At 47.3% G+C, this 25,326-nt stretch overlaps 2 protein-coding genes across 2 annotated transcripts in view; both read left to right on the forward strand.

Annotated features, from left to right (window-relative positions):
- The window catches only part of CMTM8 (CKLF like MARVEL transmembrane domain containing 8), a 92,407-nt gene extending 87,321 nt beyond the window's left edge, over nucleotides 1-5,086 (forward strand). The window contains exons 3-4 of the mRNA XM_060110792.1: nucleotides 3,353-3,469; nucleotides 4,915-5,086. Of these exons, the coding sequence (XP_059966775.1) occupies nucleotides 3,353-3,469; nucleotides 4,915-4,998 (201 nt within the window). The 3' untranslated portion in view covers nucleotides 4,999-5,086. The remainder of the gene's footprint in view (nucleotides 1-3,352; nucleotides 3,470-4,914) is intronic.
- An 11,617-nt stretch (nucleotides 5,087-16,703) lies between these two features.
- Nucleotides 16,704-25,326, forward strand: part of CMTM7 (CKLF like MARVEL transmembrane domain containing 7) — a 46,842-nt gene continuing 38,219 nt past the window's right edge. The window contains exon 1 of the mRNA XM_060110663.1: nucleotides 16,704-16,906. Within this exon, the coding sequence (XP_059966646.1) occupies nucleotides 16,748-16,906 (159 nt within the window). The 5' untranslated portion in view covers nucleotides 16,704-16,747. The remainder of the gene's footprint in view (nucleotides 16,907-25,326) is intronic.

Raw genomic sequence — 25,326 nt, forward strand, 5'->3', positions numbered from 1 at the left:
CTGTGTCCTCACATGGCAGAGAGAGAAAGAGAGGATGTGAGCTCACTTTCGTCTCTTCTTAGAAGGGTGCTAACCCTCTCAGGGGGACCCCACTCTCATGAGCTTCTCTAACCCTAATTACCTCAAAGGCCCCGTATCCAAATACTATCACGTTGAGGGTTAGGGCTTCAACATATGAATTTGAGGGGACACATTCAGTCCATAATATTCTGCCCCGGGCCTCCCTGGTGGCGCAGTGGTTAAGAATCCACCTGTCAATGCTGGGGACACGGGTTGGAGCCCTGGTCTGGGAAGATGCCACGTGCCACGGAGCAACTAAGCCCGTGTGCCACAACTACTGAGCCTGCGCTCTAGAGCCCACGAGCCACAACTACTGAGCCCACGTGCCACATCTACTGAAGCCCACGCGCTCTAGAGCCTGTGCTCCGCAACAAGAGAAGCCACCGCGGGCCTCCCTGGTGGCGCAGTGGTTGAGAGTCCGCCTGCCGATGCAGGGGATACGGGTTCGTGCCCCGGTCTGGGAGGATCCCATATGCCGCGGAGCGGCTGGGCCCGTGAGCCATGGCCGCTGGGCCTGCGCATCCGGAGCCTGTGCATCCGGAGCCTGTGCTCCGCAACGGGGGAGGCCACAACAGTGAGAGGCCCGCATACCGCAAAAAAAAAAAAAAAAAAAAAAGAGAAGCCACCGCAATGAGAAGCCCGCGCACCACAAGGAAGAGTAGCCCCTACTTGCCTCAACTAGAGAAAGCCTGCGTGCAGCAACGAAGACCCAACACAGTCAAAAAGAATAAGTAAATAAAAATAAATAAATAAATAAATATTTATATAAATATAAAAAATATTATAAAATATTATACTATATCAATATTATCAATATGATATTATACTAATATCAATAAAAAGAATAACATATTAAAAAAAATTCTGCCCCCCCCAGTCTTGACCATCTCACACGCAGATACATTCGTTCCATCTCAGCATCCCCCAAACTCATTCCAGCATCAACTAAAGTCTTGATCCAAAGTCTCCTTTAAGTGTCATCTGTGTCAGATATGGGTGGGGCTTGAGGTGCAGTTCATCCCGAGGCAGAATTCCTCCCCAGCTATGAACCTGTGAAACCAGACAAGTTGAGTGCTCCCAAAATACAGCGGTGAGACGGGTACAGATAGGCATTCCCATGTCAAAAGGGAGAGCTAGGAAAGAAGGAAGGGGTGACAGGTCCCCAGCAAGCCCAAAAGTTACAAGGCAAATTCCATCTGATCTTGAGGCTCCAGAACAAGCCTTGTTTTGGTTCAGTGCTCTGCCGTCCCGGTGCACTGGGGTAGCATTGTCACCCTGGTGTCTCTTCAGGGTGGCCCTGCCCCTGGGGCACTGGGTAGGGACATCCTGACTCACAGAAATCCCACCCTTTGAAACTGAGGAGGAACCAGCCTGCCCACTGGGCCCAGCAATGAGAGTGGCAGCCCTGAGGACCTCTGAATCACCTTCGGGTGATTCATTGTTTTCGTGAAAGATAAAGCTATTTCGCAGTCAGATAGTTCTGTGGTTCTGTCCCATAGAATCCAAGAAGTCCCACAGCCCTCCTTCATTTTGGCCCGTCTGCATCCCCTTCAGTTCAAACTCGTAATGTTTCTACTGGTATAATCCCTTACCTATTCCTGGCTTCTGCTGAGATGGTCGATTAGATCTGTGGTTTGTACCTGTAATCTCTTTATCAAAAGGCTGTTTGGCCACACCCTGAGTGTTCTGAAAGAGCTTTCTCATGTTTCACAATATGGCTGAGCTGAGAACTTTTCAAATCTTCAAGTTCTGGTTCTTTTTGGTTTTGTTATTTTTGGTTTTTTGGCTGCGCCGCACGGCGTGTGGGATCTTAGTTCCCTGAGCAGGGATCGAACCCGCACCCCCTGCATTGGAAGTGCGGAGTCTTAACCACTGGATTGCCAGGGAAGTCCCAGTTTTGGTTCTTTTTTGCTTAACAATTCCTTCTTCAATTCATCTCTCTCCTTTTGCATTTTCCTCCAAGCTGTCGGGGGGGAACCAGGCCACTCCTTCGGCACTTTGCTAAAAAAATTTCCTCAGCTAAATGTTCAGTGTCATTGCTTGAAGTTCTCCCTTCCACAAAACACTAGAACAACTTTCAGACAAGTTCTTTGCCACTTTATAGCAAGGATCACCTTTCCCCCAGTTTCCGATAACATATATTCCTCATTTCCATCTGAGACCTCACCAGAATCTCCTTAAACATCCATATTTCTAGCGTGTGCCTCAGAACTCTCCAGCCTCTCTTCATTAGCCAGTGCCAAAGCCACTTCCATATTTTTAGCTATTTTGTGACAGTTCTGAAGGGACTCGAAGTCTTGGTCTCCTGACTGCTGGTCAGGGTTCTTATTTTGCTGACCTCTGGCCTAGAGCATCTATTAGTCTGTCTCTCCTCCAAACCTAAGCCTCCCTCATTGATTTATTACATTAAGAACTTAAAATATTGCCTTTAATGTTACTGTTTTTTTTTTTCTTGTTTAACACTGCTCCCTTCCGAAACTCCCTGGTTTTAAAATGCTCTGATTTGCATTTTCAGAATTTATCATCATGAGGTGTGTCCCCATTTTATAGCTAAGGAAACTGAGGTTTGGAGCCTCCTGACTTTGCACGGGTTCACGCACAATTGGGCCCATGTCTCTCGACTTCCATCCAGCAGTTTTTTCTGATGTCATCCTGCTCTGGGTGCTCCTCTGCCTGAGTAGTGAGTAGAGCCCTGGCCAATAGTCAGGAGACCCCTCCACGTTGGGGTTCCACACTCACTCGTGTGAAGAGACCAGAAAGTCATGCAAGTGAGCGTAAACTCTGTTGAATCCTTGCCACCCAGATGCACTGACTTAAACGACCGCAGGATATTCTTCACAGAGAAGTAAGCTGGAAATGTGCTCCCAGGATCGCTAGATCTTCTGTTGTTGTTGTTGTTTTTCCCCTTCCTAAGAGAATCCAGAAATCTGGGTTTCTGTGTAAACTCCCCCAGTTTTAAGATGTTTACAGCCAAATTTTGAAAATTTTACTTGCTGCTGGCAGATGCTAGACGTCAGATGCGTCTGCCTTCTGGTTGGGATATTTTATTTGCTGCTCCAACTGCGGAGCCCCTTTGCAACCCCTCAAAGTGTTGGTAAGCGAGGAAGCAGCGTGCACCGAGTACCCCCAAGGCGCCGAGGAGCTGCCTTCTCATCGCCCTTGTCCCCTGCCCCCCTCACGAGTCCAGGTGGGCCCCTTGCCACAGCCGGGGTGCGCTTCTGGCCGCTTCTGAGGTCCGGGTGTGCCCAGACCTTCCCAGGCTCCCTAAACACTCTGCGCCTCTGTCTCCCAGGGTCTGTGCTTTAATGGCAGTGCCTTCGTCTTATACCTCTCAGCCGCTATTGTGGATGCGTCTTCTGTCTCCCCGGAGAGGGACAGTCACAACTTCAACAGCTGGGCAGCCTCTTCGGTGAGTGAGCACTTCATCCCCATGGTCTCCTCCTCCCTCCCCAAGGCCGGCTGAGGATCTGGGCGAGGAGGACAAAGTTACCTGCAGGGAAAAGCATCACCTGCGGGAGGGACACCTTGGCAGTGAACTTTCTGGTTTGAGCATCATGGGGCCTCCCGATGGCCTGGAGCACAAAGTGGCTGAAAGAGTCCACTCGAGTAAAAGCCAAATGCTAGAACAAAATAAGTGTTTGAGGGAGAAAAAATGTTTGAGGGATTCTAAAAATAATTCTGCTGCCTACAGTGTCAGTGGGAGAGAGAGGCAGAAAATGAGCACACTAGGATTCTGTTTGTTGAAGTAGAAATGTTTGTTTATGCTCTAAGGATGCCTAGGAAGATAGACACCAGCAGAGGCTCCTTCCAGGGACTGTGATGGACCATGAGGAGCATGGGATGAGGGGCTTCTAATTTTAATTTATGCGTTTATGTACTGTTTTCATTTTTAAACCATAAGTGTATATTTTTCAAATTTAAAAAACGAATTTTAAAAGTTTCTCTGAGATGGGCCTTATAATATTCCATCCGCAGTAGAAGTGATGGGGGCGGAAGGCAGGCAGTTAGACATGAAGACCAACAGTATGGTGTTAAAGCTGGTGGGTGATCCATGGGTGTTCATCGTATTCTTGACCTATATTTCAGAATTTCTATTTAAGGGTAAAGAGCGTGGGTCCACGTGAGATTAAAAGTCACAGGGCTCAAGTTAGCACACAGCAAGAATCAGCTGGGCAGATGCAAACTAGTATATATAGGATGGATAAACAACAAGGTCCTACTGTATAGCACTGGGAACTATATTCAATAGCCTGTGATAAACCATCATGGAAAAGAATATGAAAAGGAGCATACATATATGTATAACTGAGTCACTTTGCTATAAAGCAGAAATTAGCACAACATTGTAAATCAACTGGACATCAATAAAATTTTTTTTTAAATGAAGAATCAGGTGGAACTGGGCTGTGGTTGCCCCAGGAGAGGGCCTGGCGTTTTCCCGGCTCTGCACTCACACCCCATGTGGGCCCCTGGCTTCCTTCCGCCCACTCAGCTTGTTTGTGTAAACTGAGCCTGTGACAGTGTGAGGTTAAGCCTTGGTCTAAAATCACCAATACTAAATTAGAAATACACAGGCTTTTCTCAGATGCACACCACCATATTCACCCCCACGTGAACACCCTGGGCTTATTGGAGTAAGACCACAGGCTTTCCAGATAGGTTCCAAAAAAGAAAAACAGCCTAGCCTGAAATTGTTTCAGAAGGAAGATAATTGAACCAATAAAGCAGGTTTAGATGAGAAAGCTTGGAGTCGAGGGATGCCATAAGTGCATTATTCAGTAGAGGTGAAATGACAACTTTTGCTAATTAGGATGTGCCCTAAACCCCCTTTCTATTATGCTTTGTTTTCTCCAGTTCTTCGCCTTCCTGGTCACCATCTGCTATGCTGGAAATACATATTTCAGTTTTATAGCTTGGAGATCCAGGACCATACAGTGATTCACCATTCTGAGAATTAAAAGGGAAAAAAAAAGGAAGAATCTCACTGTAAAAACAGCTGTAGGTATAATGTATATTTCCAGAGAATTGTATTTAACTAATGTTTTTATATACTTAGTTAAATTTGCTCACAGTGGTTTGTTATAATTAAACTGGATACTTATTTGCAAAGTGCTGTAGCTTATAATGAATCTTAAATATCTTGTTGATGTCTTCATAGACCTTATTTTCTTAGGCAATGTATTAGAAATAGATAAATTGCTAATATTAAGAATGCATCAAGTTTGTAAACCTAACTTTTAAAAATGCCAGATTCTTTTTTCATTAAATGTTTTACAATCCAGGGTAATGTGGCGTCTGACTCAAGAAAGGAGATCTGTTGCTGAAGCCTGAAGCTGGGAGCTGTGGGGAATTCTTCATCCTCATGGGGTTGCCTGGGGTGATATTGCCAGGAGACACTGTCCACAGCCCCCAGGCCAGCATGGTCAGAGAGACCCATCTCCCCAAGTCTGGGGATCGCCGGCGGCATGAGTCTCACATGCCAACTGGTTGGCACAGAAAGCATCTAATGAGACACTATCCGTAGAACTTAGTAATGAGCTCGCCTTAAGTGGTGCTCTGAGCACAGTGGCTGATGTGCTGGTGGTATTTTTTCCTAATACAGATTAAAATAAGCTCATAACCATTAAAAGGATGAATACTTGCATGTACCTTAAAACCCATCTTGCTGCCCACAGAGACACAGGTACCATATTAGGTGGAACATACTGGACCAAAAGGCTCCAAATCTCCAAGCCCTAATATTTTGTAACATTGTTATTAGATATTTTGAGACGGTGGGAAGAACCCTGTTCCGGAGGCAGATGTGCACTTAGAGGAAGTGTTTTTAGGCAAGATGGTTCTTGCTGGAATGGCAGTGTATCTTGGATGAGTTTTCAAACTGAAAAACAAAAAACCACTGAAACGTTAGTTTAGTTGATGGTAGGGAGAGGGCTCAGCCGTGCACTCTGTGGACATGGCCCCGTGGCCACCTCTTTTCTGCTCGTGTGGCAGTGCTGTTTTCTTTCTGTTGTGTGTTGTTTGCATTGGTTTTCCTGTTCATCTAATTCCTTAGCCAAGCTGTTTCCCCCTATAAAGGAGAGTTGGGATTTCTTCAGTGTCTAATGACACCCACCCCAGACCTTTGAAAGGAACAATGAAGAATGTTCTTGGGTTGTGTGTCCAAAAAGGTAGGGGGGAGGGGACACCAAGAGGGAGAGGTGGGGTGGAGGGTGGGAGTGGGTTGGCGTGGGGAACACGAGAGGCCTCTTTGGGTCCCGCGTGTAGCTGTGAAGCTTCAGCTTCAGTGATGCAGACCTGCAGGTGACCAGGGCTGCGATCTTTCTGGAGCGGCGTTCCCAGTCATCACCCGGACAGCCTCCGACTCGCTGATTTTGCAAGAAGAGCTGAAATAGCCAGTCAGGGCTTGTGTGTGCTGCCGCTCTGTCCATCTCTCCCTCTCACACTCCCAGAAGCATGTTCACCTTGTGGTGGATTTATTTAAAATTGAAATATAGTTGATTGACAATGTTGTGTTAGTTTCAGGTGTACAGCAAAGTGATTTAGTTCTATGTGTATATATACACATATATTCTTTTTTACATTCTCTTTCATAACCTGGTAGATTTTTAAAGTACTTTATATTGCAATCAAGTCTCCATAAGAGGTAGAAAAACTGTAACCTAATAGGTCTGTTTCTGGAAACAGTCATAAAGAAAGAAGCCTGCTTTTATGATTGTGTGTGTGTGAGTGTGATTTCTATCATCATGGACACATATATAGGAAATAACTTCCAGAGTAAAAGATTTCATAAGCCACTTTGAAATGTCTTCCAAATAGACCACAACCAGCCGTAGGCCTTTCCTGAACTGGTAGCGCCAAAGAGATCTGTTTCAAGAGATCAGTGATTCATTTGCATCCATGCGGAGGGGACTTGCTGGCATGTCTTTATATATGGGTTTTCAAGAGCATGACCCTTTGTGTTGCCTTAAAAGTTCATCCCAAAAAACCACCAAAAAACATTTATTTTTGGCTGAAAGGAAATTATTTCTTCTTTTGAATGCTGAGAGACTTCGTTCATGAATAATTTTTTTTTTTTTTTTTTTTTTTTTTGTGGTATGCGGGCCTCTCACTGCTGTGGCCTCCCCCGCTGCGGAGCACAGGCTCCGGACGCGCAGGCCCAGCGGCCATGGCTCACGGGCCCAGCCGCTCCGCGGCATATGGGATCCTCCCAGACCGGGGCACGAACCCGTATCCCCTGCATCGGCAGGCGGACTCTCAACCACTGCGCCACCAGGGAGGCCCATGAATAATTTTTAAGTGTGGGTTTTTAGACAACAAAATGATTCTCTGTTATTCAGCTAAAGCTATAAGTTTTGAACTGGCTTTAATTTTTCTCTCGAGAAAGAAGAAAAAAACAAAAGCAAAGCCACATGCAACACAGCCAGCATAACAAGAAGAATAGGTTTCTGAGGTTGAAAAATGTTGTTTCAGGGATAGTATAGAGTGTGCTTACACTCTGCTGTCTATGCTCGCTGTCTGCATTCACCTCTCAGCCCTTCCAGAACCATCACGTTCTCTTTGATAGAGCTGGGTGGATTTTAATTTGATGTATTTCCACACTCGTGGCAAATCAATGAAATGCTTTAGGCATTTAATCTCTCTCCATTGCTATTTCCAACTCATAGCCCCCAAAGGTAAATATTTAGCCAATATTTTAAAACTATAAGAAAATCTAGAGACAAGAATGTTCAGTGTCAGTTGCTTTTGTACATTTTTAAATTGCTCCCTTCATAGGAAAATCCCTTCAGGGTATCAGCACACAAAAGATTTTAAATACATAAAATATCTCTGTGTAGAGGACAGACATTTAAAACCACTAACTGAAGATGCAGCCCTGGGTAGAAAATCAATTTCAAAGTCTGTATTTCTGTTCCCTAGACAATTATTAAATTAAAAAGAGAGATTTTCACAGAAAAAAACAATCCAGGCATACAGTCAGACCTCATTTTATTGTGCTTCACCTTAACAACCTTCACAAATTGAAGGTTTGTGGCAACCCTATGTGGAGCAAGCCTATCGGTGCCATTTTTCCAGCAGCATTTTCTCATTTCATGCCTCTGTGTCACATTTTTGTAATTCTCCCAATATTTCAAACTTTCTCATGTTGCTTATGGTGATCTGTGATCAGTGATCTTTGATGTTACTATTGTTCATTGTTTGGGGGCACCACAGCCATGCCCATACAAGATGACAAACTTAATCAGTAAATGTGTGTGTTCTGACTGCTCCACCAATCAGCCATTCCCCATCTCTCTCCCTCTCCTCAGGCCTCCCTATTCCCTGAGACATAACAATATTGAAATTAGGCCAGTTAATAACCCTACAATGGCCTCGAAGTGTTCAAGTGAAAGGAAGACTCACATGTCTCTCAGTTTAAATCAAAAGCTAGAAATGATTAAACTTAGTGAGGAAGGCATGTCCAAAGCCCAGACAGGCTGAGAGCTCGGCCTCTTGTGCCAAACGGCCAAGCTGTGAGTGCAAAGGAAAAGTTCTTGGAGGAAATTAAAAGTGCTCCTTCAGCGAATACACGAATGATAAGAAAGCAAAACAGACTCACTGATACACAGAAAGTTTTAGGGGCCTGGTTAGAAGATCAAACCAGCCACAACATTCCCTTAAGTCAAAAAAAAAAAAAAAAAAAAAAAAAAGCCCACCTAGAGCCAGGTCCTAAATCTCAATTCTGTGATGGCTAAGGGAGATGAGGAAGGTGCAGAAGAGAAGTTTAAAGCTAGCAGAGGTTGGTTCATGAGGTTTAAGGAAAGAAGCCGTCTCAACATCAAAAGTGCAAGGTGAAGCAGCAAGTGCTGATGTAGAAGCTTCAGCAAGTTGTGCAGAAGATCAGATAATTCATGAAGGTGGCTACACTAAACAGGAGATTTTCAGTGTAGGCAAAACAAGCTTCTACTGGAAGAAGATGCCATCTAGGACTTTCATAGCTAGAGAGGAGAAGTCAGTGCCTGGCTTCAAAGCTTCAAGGGACAGGCTGACTGTTGTTAGGGGCTAATGCAGCTGGTGATTTTAAGTTGAATCTAGTGTTCATTTACCATTCTGAAAATCCTAGGGACCTTAAGGGTTAGGCTAAGTCCACCCTGCCTGTGCTCTGTAAGTGGAACAACAAAGCCTGGATGACAGCACATCTGTTGACAACATGGTTTACTGACTCTTTTAAGCCCACTGTTGAAACCTACTGCCCAGAAGAAGATTCCTTTCCAAATATTACTGCTCATTGACAAGGCACCAGATCACCCAAATGCGCTGATGGAGACATACAATGAGATAATGTTGTTGTCATGCCTGCTAACACGACATCCATTCTGCAGCCCATGGATAAAGGAGTCATTTCAGCTTATTATTTAAGAAATAACATTTTTCATAAGATTTTGCCATAGGTAGTGATTACTGTGACGGATCTGGGCAAAGTCAATTGAAAATCTTCTGGAAAGGACTGATCTAGATACCATTAAGAACATTCTTGATTTATGAGAAGAGGTAAAAAATATCAACATTGACAGGAGTTTGGAAGAAGTTGATTCCAGCCCTCAGACTTTAGTGGAGGAAGTCACTGCAGATGTGGTGGAAATAGCAAGAGAACTAGAATTAAATGTGGAGCCTGAAGATGGGACTGAATTGCTGCATCTCCTGATCAAACTTGAACAGAAGAGAGTTTGCTTCTTATGGATGAGCAAAGACAGTGGTTTCTTGAGATGGAGTCTGCTCCTGGTGAAGGTGCTGTGAAGGTTGTTGAAATGACAACTGAGGGTTCAGACTGTTAGTTGATAAAACAGTGGCAGGGTTTGAGAGGATTGACTCCAGTTTGGAAAGAAGATCTATGGGTCAGATGCTATCAAACAGCACTGCAGGCTGCAGAGAAGTCATTTGTGAAAGGCAGACTCAATTGATGAAGCAGACTTCACTGTTGTCCTATTTTAAGAAACTGCCACAGATGCCCTGACCTTCAGCAACCGCCTGATCAGTCAGCAACATCAACATCCAGGCAAGACCCTCCACCAGCAAAAAGATTAGGACTCCTGAAGCCTCAGGTGATAGTTAGGATTTTTTAGCAAGTAAAATATTTTTAAATCAAGTATGTACATTGTGGGGTTTGTTTTGTTTTGTTTTTGTGCGGTATGCGGGCCTCTCTGTCGCGGCCTCTCCCCTTGCGGAGCACAGGCTCCGGACGAGCAGGCTCAGCGGCCATGGCTCACAGGCCCAGCCACTCCGCGGCATGTGGCATCCTCCCGAATCGGGGCACAAACCCGCGTCCCCTGCATCAGCAGTCAGACTCTTAACCACTGCGCCACCAGGGAAGCCCTAAACAGAGCTTTTATATGCACCGGGAAACCAAAAAATTTTTGTGACTCGCGTTATCGTGGTGGTCTGGGACCAGACCCGCCGTATTTCCGAGGAAAGCCCATATAAGCCTGGGGCAGACGTGTGCACACTTACACTGAAAAAGGGCAACCTGAGAAGTATTTCCTAACTTGGCCTTTCATAAATGTTCTGGCTATGTTCTTGCTGCCAGTTGTAAGCAGACAGCTGTAAAGGAAGGTGAGGTAACTGTTCCAGTGCTGATGACCTAGGATAACGGGGAAGATTAGAATATGTGTTGTTATAAGTAAACTTAGGTGTTCGGTGTATATAAAAGAGGATCAGGTTTGGGGGAAAGTGCTTGGCAACCTAGAGGTGATGATTTTTCAGAAACTTAGGAAGGTGAGTGGCAAGCAAGTTGAAGAGACATCCCATTTGGAAGGTGTGTTTTGAGAAAACTTGTGTGTCAATGGAAGACTTTTTTCTAGAATATTCGGAATAACTCATCCAGGATGTAGCCAACCTTGTTGCTGCCTCAGCATCCCTTCTCCCCGCCTCTTGTTATCCGACTACCCTAGTTTTTATTGCACATCCATACCACCCATTTACACCCCAGCAACTTCAGGGAAAGCCAGCTCCGCTGTGCTCTAGCAATGGCCTAAGCCAGTCCCACCTCAGCCACAGTGACTGGTTCAGGCAGGGGCACGCGACCAGGCTTGCTGGGGAGTTCTGGGAAAGGAATTCTGAGGAAATGCGTAGGCAGGAAGTTGTTGGCAAATATCTTGCGACCACAAGGAGAAGCCAGTCGCAGGATGAAGGTGACTGGATGAGAGATGGAGGGGGAAAGAAACTTCTTAATGATGACATCATTGAGCTTCCAGCTCCTCCAGCATAGTGGATAGAGAACATCTGTACTGTGAGGAAAGGAACCAGGTGAAAACTACATATGCTGCAGGGATGAAGTGGTACATTTCCAGAAATCTATTTCACTATACATATGAAGAGCCTTAAAAATTATCCATTCCCTTGAACTTGGGGATGTTTCTCTTAGGAGTCTAACATTCATGCACAAAGATGCTAGTCCTGGTCTTATGTATAATAGGGAAAAAGAACTAAATTAGCCTAAAACCCTAACAGTAGGAGAATGATTCAATAATTAATTAAATCCATTGAATGAGACTTTAGAAATGAATGCACTACAACCCAAGTTTAATCAGAGTCATCATCATTAATGATTTAACTTTGTATTTTTAACACATTTTTCAAGCTGTGCTTGAACTGTGGTTGCTAGATTGGTTATTAAAACAAATATCAGTTGTTAAAGTATTGTCTTCCTAAAAATATATAATGGAGAAAAATAAGTTGAGCACACACAAAAAATCAATGCTCCCACTAAAAACCCTTTGTGGGTAATTTTTTTTTTTTTTTTTTTTTTTTTTGTGGTACACGGGCCTCTCGCTGCTGTGGCCTCTCCTGTTGCGGAGCACGGGCTCCGGACGCTCAGGCTCAGCGGCCATGGCTTACGGGCCCAGCCACTCCGTGGTATGTGCGATCTTCCCGAACTGGGGCACGAACCCGTGTCCCCTGCATTGGCAGGCGGACTCTCAACCACTGCGCCACCAGGGAAGCCCTGTGAGTAATTTTTAACAGGAAATGTTTGCAGTATAACTTGGAGTTTACAACAGGCAGAGCAAACGAAACTGTAAAGGGTGGTGGGATCATGGGGTGATTTCAATTTTCTTTGTTTTTTCTGAATTTCCCCCAATTTTCTACGATGAGCAGGAAATACCTTCATCATCAGGAAATAAACATTTTAAAATAAAAGACGAGAAGGCAGTGGTTTCAGCAGGTCAAAAAAACAAAAGGATCCTTATTATTTGTGGAAAAATTAACATCTTCAAGTTCTCTTATAAAGGTGGGCAGGTGACCAGAGCAATTGCATAAAAACCATTCAGAGGACTATGCCCATTCCTTGGTCTCCTTTTGAAGGGAAGTGTAGTCATCTTTGGTCATCATTTATTTCATTTATGAAAGATTTCATGGATAAAGAAGGAAAAAGAGCCTCCTCTCCTCTCCTCCCTCTCCCCTTCCTTCTCTCCCCTGTCCTGGTAACTTCATAGGAATACTGATGCTGATAGAAAATATTAGCACAAAAAGCTAATAATTCCTTACATTTGTATGTTGCTTTGTTACCTTTTTTAACATTTTCAGATTCATTTCTGTTTGAACCTCAAAAATGAGTGCTATCAGCCCATTTCACAAATAGGAACACTGAGGTCCAGATAACTTCACTTGTGGGCAGACCAGCAACCAAAGTCCCATCTCCTCATTCCAGAGGTCAAGCAAATAAAACCAGGACCTTTACGCAGACTGTCCCACTGCTAAAGGAGTTAGGGGTCCTCCATTGCCCCACTCTTGCAAGTGTACAGCCCCAAAGCATAGCAAGTCACAGCCAGTGGAGAGCATTCACAAAGCAGATGGTCTACAGGGAGCCTACAGTCTACTTGAGGAGTCATGGCAGCACACAGGAAATTATCAGAAAATGAGAGAAAATTGTCCAAGGTCAGCTTCACTGCTGATCCACCCAGTGTCACCGTGCTCTCATCAACCACTGCCAGACATCAGTCTGCAACGTGACATCCACCATATAGGGTGGGCTTTCCAGAGACACATTGGGCGGAGGTGGGGGTAATTCGGGGACCACCTGTGTGGGTCAGCGCCAAATTCTCAAGTGTAGGCAGGAACCAAGTACAAACATCCTGAGCGGGGCAGCAAGCGTTAGCAATATTTCGTGCCCCTCAGTTGTTTACAGACGTTTCTTGGGGGTATCGGAGGGACGTGGTACAAGGCATGTAAGCTGGTCAAGGTTTATGAACAAAAAGGGCAGATCTGAACCAAGGGCAGCCCAGAGGTTTTTGCTTTGTTGTTTGCTTGCTTGTTTTTTGCTAGGTCCTGGCTCAGAATGCTGTTTGCCCGTCTGCCAGTGCCCCAACCTGCCAGACACAGCCGTCCTCTATCCCGGCCTATTTCAGGGTCCACTAACGTGTACCAAATGCCTGAACACGTGTAATCTCATTCACTCCTCACAGCAGCCCTGTGAGTAAGCAGCGCCGCCCCCTGCTTTGCAGATCTGGAGATTCCTGCTCCGAGGCACCTGGATTCCCAGCCAGGTCTTCTAACTCTGAATCCAGTGCTCTTTCCACGCTGCTCTTTTCTTGAATCTCCAGATAGGTTTCCCCCCATTTGCAAGTAGAAGATTGTTCCTTATGCACAACAAATAATGCAGAGTGAGCATTCATGCTCAGACTTAGTTTTAATTTAATAGACCAGTAAAACTGATGTGACCTGTTAGTCACACCTGATAGTCATGATTATTCTTGGGCTTCATGGCAATTAAGCATAAATAAATGGTTCTTCCACTATCAAATTGAAAAGTAATAAAGATGCACCGTTGTGTTCCAGGCATTGTGATTGGTGCCATGGATGACAGGATAAAGGCCCAGAAGAGCCTGCACACTGTTGAGGACTTGCTATATGCCAAGCACTGTACTGAGGACTTTCCAGGCCTTAATTAATCTAATCCTCATAGGAGTCATGTCAGGTGGTATTTTCCAAAGATGACTTGACAGTATCACCATGCCACTTCCTAATCAAATGATGGGAGCCCACCAGGGTCACCTTACCCTTACTGGGAAGTGGTGGGAAGTCAGGGAAGGCTTCCTGGAGGAGGAGGGGCCATCTCAACCACACACACTGAAGGATAAAGAGCTGTTAACCAGCCGTCGGTGGAGAAGGGAGTTCAGACAAACACTCAGAGGCATGATATAGCAGAGGGCGTGACGTTCATTCAGGCTTGAGCATGGGGTCCAAAGGAGTGGAAGCTGCTAGATTTGGCTGGAGAGGTGGCAAGACAAGATGGCAAAGGTGGGTGGGCCCCCTCTTTTGAGTGCACCCAGCCCTGCACCCACCAAAGCCCTTCCTCCCCAGGAGGCAGCCCTTCCCACCAAGAAGTCGTTGCCCCGTGTAGACACCTCCGTGTACTTGGCCGCAGGTCTGGTCTGTGGAGCCTCTTCTTGCACTCTGGGCCAGCACGCGGCTCTTGTGCTGCCAAGCCTCTCGCTCGGGCTTTTAAGTGATCATGATAAAGCGATTAACACAGAGTGGCCACCACCAGTGATTATTTCCGATCTAAGCTGGGTGGCACGTGGGCCAATGGCAGTCCAAGAAACCCAGCCAAGTCTCAGCTCCAGTGGATTCCGGAAACGCCAGTGGTTCTCAAACTCCGTCATGCATCTGAATCACGTGGGAGGTGGAGGGCCGACCTTGCCAAAACACAGATTGCTGAGCCTCACCCCCAGAGGTTCTGATTCAGCAGGTCTGGGGCGGATGGGGGTGGGGTGGGGCTAAGAATTTGCATTTCTCACCAGTTCCGGGGTGATGCTGGTGCTGCTGGTGCTGCTGGTCTGGGGACCATACATTGAAAATCACTGCATAAAAACCATTCAGAGGACTATGCCCATTCCTTGGTCTCCTTTTGAAGGGAAGAGTAGTCATCTTTGGTCATCATTTATTTCATTTATGAAAGATTTCATGGATAAAGAAGGAAAAAGAGCCTCCTCTCCTCCCTCTCCCCTTCCTTCCCCACCCTGTCCTGATAACTTCATAGGAATACTGATGCTGATAGAAAATATTAGCACAAAAAGCTAATTATTCCTTACATTTGTATGTCGCTTTGTTACCTCTTTTAACATTTTCAGATTCATTTCTGTTTGAACCTCAAAAATGAGCGCTATCAGCCCATTTCACAAATAGGGATAGGATTTAGAAGATGGCTGGAGAATTGGATGAAGGCCCCTGGAAGGAGGGGAAATTATCCACTGCTGGGTTTTTCTGCTTCCCTGAAGCCCTCACTTCAAAAAAGACCCCCTGTCATCTCCATGATGGGTTCCGAAGCCTTGGAAAAGTACAAAAGTGAAGATGTAAATCTGTATGGAAAACGACATGCATCTGGAGCTGTCACAGAGCGCCTGCACGGCTATCACATTGTTACAGCAGCCCCGAGATGCAATTATCTTTGTTTTATAGAGAACGAAATGGAAGGCACTGTGACTATTATCTAAACAGAAAACAGGTATTAGAGGCAATTTTTTTTGGTCATGAAAACTCTGAAATGTATGCACAAGTAGAGAACATGGTATTACGATTCCTGAAATGCCTCAGCTTTGGCAATGATGGTGCTCAACTTGAGTGGTCATCAGAATCACCTGGGAGACTTGTCGAAACAGATTGCGTGAGTATCTCCACATTCTAGAATTATGAAGACTTTGCCACATTGACAGTCTTCTGGTGACAGGACAGCACTAGCATCCAATGATGTCATGAGGTAGATTTTTTGTGTTATTTCAAAACATTTGGAGATATATCAAGTTTGGCCACAGGGACACTCTGCTCAGAGAGAACACTGATAACATTTCATTTCTGTAGTCCCGCTTGCTCATTTTAAAACTAACCCGGAAGGAGTGCAATGTAGCATCTCTAACTGTTTGACAGCTTCTGCTAGAAGTAAACCTATGTTCACCTTGTGACCCAGCAAACCCACTCATTAAGTATTTTCCCGGGAGAAATGAGAGCTGTCCACCAAAAAATCTCACCAGAATGTTCACCACAGCTTTATTGGGATTAATCTCGATGCATCTTGTTGAGTGAAAGAAGCCAGACACAAATGAGAATATTCTGTATTATTTCAAGTACATCAAGTCAGAAGAGGCAGAACGAATCTATAGTGACAGAAAGAGGGAAGGAGCAAGAGGGAACTTTTTGGGGGGTATCGGCCCGGTATTTGTTGCTGTGGGCGGTGGTTACACAGGTGTACATTACATACACATACAGAACAATTAACGGAGCTGAACACGGAAGATTTGGACATTTCAGTGTATGTGAGTTATACTTCAGTCAAGTACCCTTAGCACCGCAGTCGCACCCACACCAGATCCCAGGAGGCTGACACCCAGCTGTGCCCGGGCCTCGCCCATCTCGGAAAGGCCACGGCCCCTGGCGTCCGTTTCTCTCCTCCCTCCAGCCCAACTTTCGCGACTCCCCGAGGGCGGGGGCTGCCGCCACCTTTCCGGAGAGCTCAGGCCAGGCCCTCCCCCGCGCGTCCGGCGGAGGCTGGGTGGGCGTCCTCAGCGCGGGCCGGGGGCGCGGGCCCCGCCCCACCCCAGGACCCCGCCCCGGCGCTCCGCCCCGCCCCGGCGCCCCGCCCCCGCGGCCCCACCCAGCCTCTCCGCTTCTGGCCTTCGACCGCGGCAGCGGGAGGCTCCCGGCCGGCGAGGGCCGCGCGATGTCGCACGGACCCGGGCTCGTCCGCACCACGTGCAGCAGCGGCAGCGCCCCCGGAGCCGGGGCCGGCGCGGGGCAACTGGGCGCGAGCTCTTCGGAGGGGCTGCTGGACCCCGTCTACCCCCGCACCCACGCAGCGCTGCTGAAAGTGGCGCAGATGGTAAGAGAGGCCCGGGCGCGAGCCGGGGTCACACGGGGTGGCCGCGGCGGGGACGCGCTCGCGGCGGGAGCATCGCGCCCCGGGCGTGGGTCTCGCCTCCCAAGTCAAGTTGGAGGGGGCTTCCTCGGGCGAGTTGCGCGTGCAGCCCCCGCGCTGGAGCTCGGCGCACCCAGCCGGCCTGCTCGCGCCGCCCCCGCTCGGAGGTCCCAAGTTTTTCCAGCCACTCTGCGGAGCCTGCGAGCTGGTGACCGAAACCACGGCCAAAGTTCCTGTGTGTCTTTCTTCCTCTTCTCGGGCCGCGCTGCTTCGGACCCGGACCGAGGGTGGAGAGCGGCCGGACGGCGGCGCTCAGGCCGCGGAAGCCGACCTTCTCCCGCCGCCTCTTTCCCCGGACCCCGCGCCGCAGGGCTTCCTGCTCGGGGCTCACCCTCGCCCGATCGCGGGGTCTGAAAGCCAGGCGTTCACGGGGTAGAAAGCCCTGGGACCCTTGGGGAAGCCGTCCCGGGCCCTGCCCCTCAAGTTCCAAGGGCGGGCCGGTTCTCGGGGCCGTTGGACGGCAGTGGTCAATGGGGAAGGCCTTTTGGGGAGCCGGTACTTATCTGGGGAGAGCGGGAGTCGCCGGAATGGGGGTCACTGTGGAGCGGGCAGGACGAAGGCCTGGGCGCCGAGTGCCACCGGCGCTGCAGGGACCTCCAGCAACGCAGACCTTGCCCGGCCTGTTACCCTGTTCCGCACTCTTCTCTGCCTTCCCATGTTTTTATTCCTTACAATTTTAAAATTTTAAACACCTTTCCCGTTTGTTCGGTAAGTTTTGAAACTGGGCTGGGTTCTTTGTGACTCCACTCCTTGTCATGTCTGCAGCCAGAATGGTGAGGGGGAAGTGGTAGTTTTGAAAGGGGGGGTGAAGGAGGGGTTGTGGGTTAGACGCAAGGTCACAGACCCAGAGGCAGGGCGTACGTACCAAGGTGGGCCAGCCCCAGGCCTGGACACAGGGTGAGGGCTGCCCAGGCATCCACAGCTCTGTTACTCTGGGTGCTGAGTGTGTGTAGAGGGGGCTCTGGTTTCCTGCTTGGGCCAGACCTGAAGGGAAGAGGGACTTAGTTCCCTTTTCTCAAAGAAGAGCGTCTAGATGGACTAAAAATTAGGAAGTAGAGGCATTTTAGTTACTTACAAAAAAAAATCATGCTGAGCTGTGTTGGTTTTGAGCAAGGCATTCTGGGGGTTCAGGCTAAGAGATCTGATCAGCCAAATAGAGGGGACCAGCCTACTTCCCCATCCTTAAAAAAAAATGGGTGGGAGTGGGTCAGGCCTTAACTGAGCGTTGGAAAATGTATCAGGAGCTGAATGATGAGTTTGGTGGAGAAAAATCACGGTCAGACCCTCTGTTTCGGTCCATGAGTTTAATGGACAAAGATTATGGAGAAGAGAAACCTCTGTTTCACTCTAAGCTCCTAAGCTAGCCTCTTACCTCAGGCTCTTGTGCCAAGTTGCAGGTGACAGTGATGGGCCGCTTGTTCCAAAGAGAACAAAGACTTGGAGGATTGCTTCTCTGTGTGCCCAGAGGACTCTCACATCTTCTTCCTCCCCTGGGGACTGCCGTGTGGCTGCAGGCTGGTTTGAGCAGAGCCCCTGGGAGTGAAGTTGCCCTTGCTGGATGGTCATATTACAACAGAGAGACCATTTAGGACTCTCTGCGTGGGCCCCTTGTCCATCTCTTCCCCATTCTCCTCCTTCTCCTCTTTTCTGGGAGTCTCCCCAAGTCCATTACTCGAGGAAGGAATGTCCATCTGGAACCTCACAGAGTGTAAGCTGGAGCCGGGTCTCCTGGCATCACCTGGATCCCTGAGGGCCCTGAGCTGCAGGGATCCAGAGGGCCTTGCTCAGGGCTCCAGCAGCACTCCTCATCAGTTTGTTTGTTCAGCAGACGTTTGTGAGTGCCATGTTCATCTCCATTTCTGCGGAAACAGATGGATTTGACAGAGCCCTTGCCCTCAAGGAGTCTTTGGTTCTGAGGAGACACACAAGTCCCCAAACCCCGTGGTCGGGGAGATGAAAGCTCTGTGGTTGCCCACATAAGGGAGGAAAGATGGAGGGAAGACGAAGGTGACATTTGAGTTGAATCTTGGGAGATGAATGTGGGTGTGTTGGGCTGGGCGTGCCCCGTTGGCCTCTCCGTGTCCTTATTCAGTGTGCGAAAGACAGAGCTGGGTGATGCTGGGGTGGTGGAAAGGAAGGAGGTAGGGTGAGACATGGGCCAGTGTTGGGCAGTTCTTCCCCTTCCCACCCGGACATGTAGAAAGAGGCTTCTCACTTATTGAGCATCTGCTCTCTTCTTACCTCTGTGCAAGCGAGGCGTGTGGAATACAGCCGTTAACAAGATAGATCCTTTCGGCAGTGACTGGGACATTTGCAGAACCATAATAGGGAAGGAGAATCAGAGTGTAGTTTCATAAGCAGTAAAGATGGAAATTTAAGTGTCTTCCAGAAGGTTCCTTTATTTTATTTTTATTTTTTGGCTGCACCACGGGGCTTGTGGGATCTTAGTTCCTCGACCAGGTATTGAATCCAGGCCCTTGCAGTGAGAGCACAGAGTCCTAACCACTGGACCGCCAGGGAATTCCAAGAAGCTTCCTTTATTTACTCAGTAAATATTGAGCACCTACTGTATGCTAGGGCAGTGTGGAAAGCAGAGTAAACCAGACAGGTCATCTCCTGTTCTCTCTATACTGTAATAGGGAAAGTATTAATCAATTGATTTTAAATATAAAATTATAAACTGGGACAAAAGCTATGAAAGAGAGGTCCTCAGTGTCATAGAGGATTAACTAGGGGGTCTGCCCTGTCTGGGAGGTAAGGATGGGCTTCTCTGAGGAAGGGATATTTGAAGGATGAGGGAACAGTGTTACCAAAAGAAGGAAGAGCACAGACAATGGCTCTGAGGCTGGAGGAAGGAGTAGTGATAATGGTTGGAGGGAAGGAACACGGCTGGGAGTGATGTGGGTGAGTCTGGAGAAGTATGCCAAGACTAGACTATCTAGGGTCTGCCAGATAGTGCTGAGGATATGGTCCTTATTCTGAGACTATCCCAGAAGTAATCATGTCGATATCAACCCACCACTGAAGTGATGGTTCTCAACCTGGGGCTGTACAGCCCCCTAGGGGTCATTTTGGAACTTTGTGGAAGCTTTTTTCAGTTGTCACAGGGATTAGGGTCATATTCAGGATGCATTTTATTCATTTCATAGAACGAAGAGGCACTGCAAGTACTGATTTACGATTCTAAAGAGGTGGATTGTCAGAAATACGATTGAAGGAGCCTAAGTGGGTGTGTGAGTCGGGGGAGACTGCCTGAGTTTTCTGGCCAGAGAGAGCATCCTAAAGACTTTCTAGGAGGTCGGAGCAAGTATGGTCTTCCCTTGGACATTCACAGCCGAGATTCCAAATGGAGTTAGACTTTGGGGGATCGCAGCCTCCGATATAACCGTGAATAGAGTGGAGAATGAGCCAGCATAGCCCAGAATGGCCCACCCCTCCGTGTTCTGTTTCAGATCATTTGGTTCCCAAATGCAACCTGCACCCCCATGCCCTGTTTCCTGGAAGCTGCAGAGTTAAGGGCAGCGAAGAACCTCACTGTCAGGAGTCTTTGACCCAAACCCAATCCCGATCCAAGAACAAGAAACAGCTGTCCATCAATGGTCAAACAAATAAAAATGATAAGACATAAGTTATGGGCTTTGTTCCCAATAACAGAAGTAATACTTGTTCATTGTAGAAACTTTGAGAAACACAGGGAAGAAACCAGAGTCTCCCACTCCCTCTCCCCCAAGATTGATATTTAAAGTAAGATTTTCTACTATTTCATAGGAGAGAGAGAATTTGTGGTTGTTGGTTTTGTTTTGGTTTTACAAAAGAAGGGTGATGCTCTACAGTTTGTAAGTTTTTTGCTTAATATGTAATGAATGATTTCTCATGTCACTTAAGGTTTGTCTGCAATTAGGTTTTGAACAGCGTTTTTATAGCCAGTCACTAATGTCCCTTAGTCTGTGTGACCAGCCCCCTCCCCCTTTTTGTGGCTCAAGGAGCTTCCAGTTCTGCCTATTCACAAATAAGACAGTGATGAACTCCCCTGTAGAGAAGTTTTGGTGTGCAAAGCTGTAAATACTTCCCCGGGATAAATGGCCCTCACCTTTCACAGAGAGAGGAATGGAGCACCTCTTTCCCTGCTGAGCATGCTGGCATTAAATAACTATCTAGACTTGTTAACATCTAGAATCAATAGTTGTCCCTTTATCATCCAGAAATTTCAAGGAGCCAAATGTGATAGTAGTAATATTTTAAGTCATAGTAGTATTTTTGGTGTCTGATGGTTTGGAAAAGGAACAGTGACATGGATGGACTGGGAAATTTCGTAATGCTTTTATTTTATTTTTTTAGAGCTTAATAAGAAAAGATTTATTTCTTCAGAGTTTATATCAGTCATTGGTTGCTGGTGTGAAAATTTATCTTTTTCACAAGTCACACAGTGCAAGGCTGATGGAGTCACCACCGTGACTTTGGGACACCCTCTATGACACATGCTTTCTTCAGTTGAAACCAAAGAAGATAACAAGCACATAAGGATCTTACAGGTTCTCTTTTATTCTTTGGCTCAAAGGTGATACCATTGGTCAGAAGCAGCCGCATGTCCTTTCCAAAAGCAAGGGGTCTTGGAGAAATCATCTTCTGTATGTCCAGTATGAAATGAGAACTGTATAACGTCTACTGCAGCCTTTCTTTTCATCAAATACTTTTAAAGGCACTTGTATTTAAGCTATGGCAATAGCCACGTACATTGGAAGGATGATAGTACCACGAGGGTATGAGGCATTATTTATTCAGGCTGCAGAGCATGTGGATTTCCTAACTACTGGCAAGAATTCCCCTCCAGGGCACCCCAAATAACTGCCTGTCCCCCCCCACCCCCGATTGGGAACCACTGGCTAGAGAAGATGGTCCTGATGCAAACAGCAGCTGAAGGGTCCATGAGGCTGGGGGACCAGGGTGGGAATGGGGCTGGTGCATTGTCCCGCATGAGTCGGGACAGAGTTGCACAGGGTTTCTGGCATTACAGTGGGTCCTGGAGACCCTCCAGGACATTCCGAGGCCTCCCTGTGTGGGTCAGTGCATTGATTTCAGTTCTGTACCAGGGAAGGCCTTCTCTCTGCTCCCTTCCTCCCATCCCTCATCCCCCACTCTCAGTGCTGGCACTTCCTGCCTGGGCCCCTGGCTGTCCATCTGTTTCCTCCCCCTGCCATCTGCCCGAGGTGCTGCCCCAGGCCTGCTGCCTGGGAGCCTCCCTCTGACCCGCCGCCTGCCAGATGCTCTCCTTCTTTGTCACCAGTTTGGCTCAGCAGTTCCTTTGCCCACTGCTCACTCCCGGGCATTCCTCTCTGGGGTCCTTAGCAACTCCTGGCATCCGTGGCCTGGCTCAGGGCCTGGTGCTGGCAGCTGGTCCTCCAGCCCCGGGTCTTCCTGAGAGATGAGGGCTGGCAAGGAGAACGGGGCCTCTCCCCAGAGCAGCCCTGTCCTGCTCCCTGGCGGAAATCAGCACCGAGAAGCTTCTCAGTGTCCTGCTGAGAAAGCCTTTCACCTGGTTTGTGTTTTACTTCACAGCGGCAGTGACAAGGCTATTCCTTTCCCTTGAGCAGCCTTTTACTTTACATAAATAGAAGGATAGATTGATTGATAAAGAGAAATTGTCCATACAATGGTTGCCACACACTACTCATGGAAGAGGTTGCCGTGACATTTAAGAGTAAAGAGGGTGTCATTTTCATTTTTTAGAGATGGAGAAAGTGAAGGGAATTCAGAAGGGAATGAGAAGGAGGGGGGAGAAATGAAAGGCTTTCGGGTACAGAGTAACTTGGACCTTCTGGAAGGCAGAGGGAGTGATTAAATGTAGCATGACCTTCCATATCTCTTCACTCACTTCTTCCTCTTAGGTTTTCTTTATTCCCCTAAGGAGGTGGCAACAATGCTAATATTGCTTAGAAAGAGTCTTTTTTAAACTTTTCCTCTCAAATGAGGAAAGTGATGCTTAACTAATCATCATAGCGTCTGTCACATGTTGAGTTCCTGTTAGGTGACAGCCACTGGGCTGGGTGTTTTACATGCGTGACCTCACTTAGTCCTCACGATAGGTAGGTCCGATCATTATCTGCCCCTTACAGATGAGGAAACACAGAGAAATTAGGTAACTTGCCCAAAGTCACAAAGCCATTAAATAGTGAAGCAGTTTGAGTCCAGATCTTGAGCTCATAAGAGGACAATTTGGGCTTATTTTGTATCATTATCAATATGCCATGAGAAGTTTTCCAAGTCATTAAACCTTATTTGAAAAGGATGCTGTGACAACTACACATGGTAGTTGGTTGGACCATAACTTATCCATTTGTCTCCTCATTGGTGGGCAGACGGTAGCAGAGCTAAAAGGCGGTGCCCTGAGATGTGACAGCAGGTACTAATGACAGTTTCACCTTTTGCCAGAGATGAACTCAGCCAGAGTGGGGAAAACCCCTCCCTGGGGTATAGGCCAGACAGTGTGTGTCGTATGTTATAGAGCGTTTCGCATGTACTCTCTGGGCTGCTGGAACGCTTAAGAGGAAACCATTAGTTTCATCTTTGTGTTTAAGTCCTAAGTTCCTCCTGCGAGGAGAACTAAGGTTTGGGTGTCTGCTTTAGTATGTCAGGCAATTTTACGTGCAGTTTCCCTTTGTTTAACCCTTAATGACTCTGTTATTTATTTTCCCTTTCTGTTGGTTGAATGAAGGCTGAGAGGGTTTGTAACTTGCCCAAGTTTCAAAAATTCCATTAAATTCTGGAGCCAGCATTTGAGCGTAGGTGTGGCCAAGGCCCAACCCTTCCCCACCATGGTGTGCTGTCTGTCTGTGTATGTATGGCAGACAGGCTCCCAGGCTAGCCCACTGTGGCAGACACACCCTAGGGGACCCCCAATGAGTCACAACCTTATGTAATTCCATCCTCTCGAGTGTGGGCAGGACCTGTGACTTGTTCTAACCAATAAGAAATAGCAAAGATGATGGGATGTCCTTCCCATGGTTACGTCCTATGCCAAGGTGAAGGGATGCTGCAGATGTAATTAAGGTTCTAAATCACATGATTCTGAGTTGATCAAAAGGACATTATCTCCAGGTAGGCCTGATCTAATCAGGTGACAGCCCTCAAAAGAGGTACAGTTAAGTCCCCCACATATGAACGAATTCCGTTCCAAGAGTGCGTTCGTAAGTCCAGTTTGTTCGTAAGTCCAACAAAGTTAGCCTAGGTACCCAACTAACACAATCGGCTATATAGTACTGTACTGTAATAGGTTTATCATACTTTTCACACAAATAATACATAAAAAACAAACACAAAAAATAAAACATTTTTAATCTTACAGTCCAGTACCTTGAAAAGTACAGTAGTACAGGACAACAGCTGGCGTACAGGGCTGGCATCGAGTGAACAGGCAAGAAGAGCTACTGACTGGAGGAGGGAGAGGAGGTGGGAGATGGTAGAGCTGAAGGATCGTCAGCAATAGGAGATGGAGAGCGAGCTGCAATTTCACTCACGCCTGACGTTGATGGCACAGGTTCGGTTCCTTGCTGGATTCAATTCTCTCCACCCTCTTGAAAAATGATCCAGTGATAGTAGTAGCTATCACTGCTAGGAGCTCCTTTTTTTTTTTTTTTTTTTTTTGTGGTACGCGGGCCTCTCACTGTTGTGGCCTCTCCCGTTGCGGAGCACAGACTCCGGACGCGCAGGCCCAGCGGCCATGGCTCACGGGCCCAGCCGCTCCGCGGCATATGGGATCCTCCCAGACCGGGGCACGAACCCGTATCCCCTGCATCGGCAGGCGGACTCTTAACCACTGCGCCACCAGGGAGGCCCAGGAGCTCCTTTTTTCTCGTCATAGATGACATGGTAGCACTGGATTGCGTTCTGAATGGCTGCTGCGACCTTCGTGTACCGTTCTACGTTCGGGTCCTGTGCTTCAGAAACTAACAGTGCCTCCTCGAATAGAGAAAATCCCCACGCCATTTCCTGCATTGTGAATCTCTGTGGATATCCTGGGCTTGAATTACAGATACTGTACTACTGTACTCTATACAGTACTGTACAGTAAAGTACACAAAAGCACAACCACTTGTAGAGGATGCACGCACGTGACAGTGTACGCCAGACATGTGAACTAACTTATGTGATTGGACTTGCGAACACACGTTCGCATCTTTGGAAGTTCGCAACTTGAAGGTTCGTACATAGGGGACCTGCTGTACTGGGTTCTTCCCAAAGGAGAGATGCTCCGGCTGGCCCTGGAGAAGTAAACTGCCTTGCTAGGAGAGGGCCTGGCAGAGGACCACGTGGCGAGCATCTGTAGG

This window comes from Mesoplodon densirostris, chromosome 10 (assembly GCF_025265405.1).
Source record: "Mesoplodon densirostris isolate mMesDen1 chromosome 10, mMesDen1 primary haplotype, whole genome shotgun sequence".
NCBI lineage: Eukaryota > Metazoa > Chordata > Mammalia > Artiodactyla > Ziphiidae > Mesoplodon > Mesoplodon densirostris.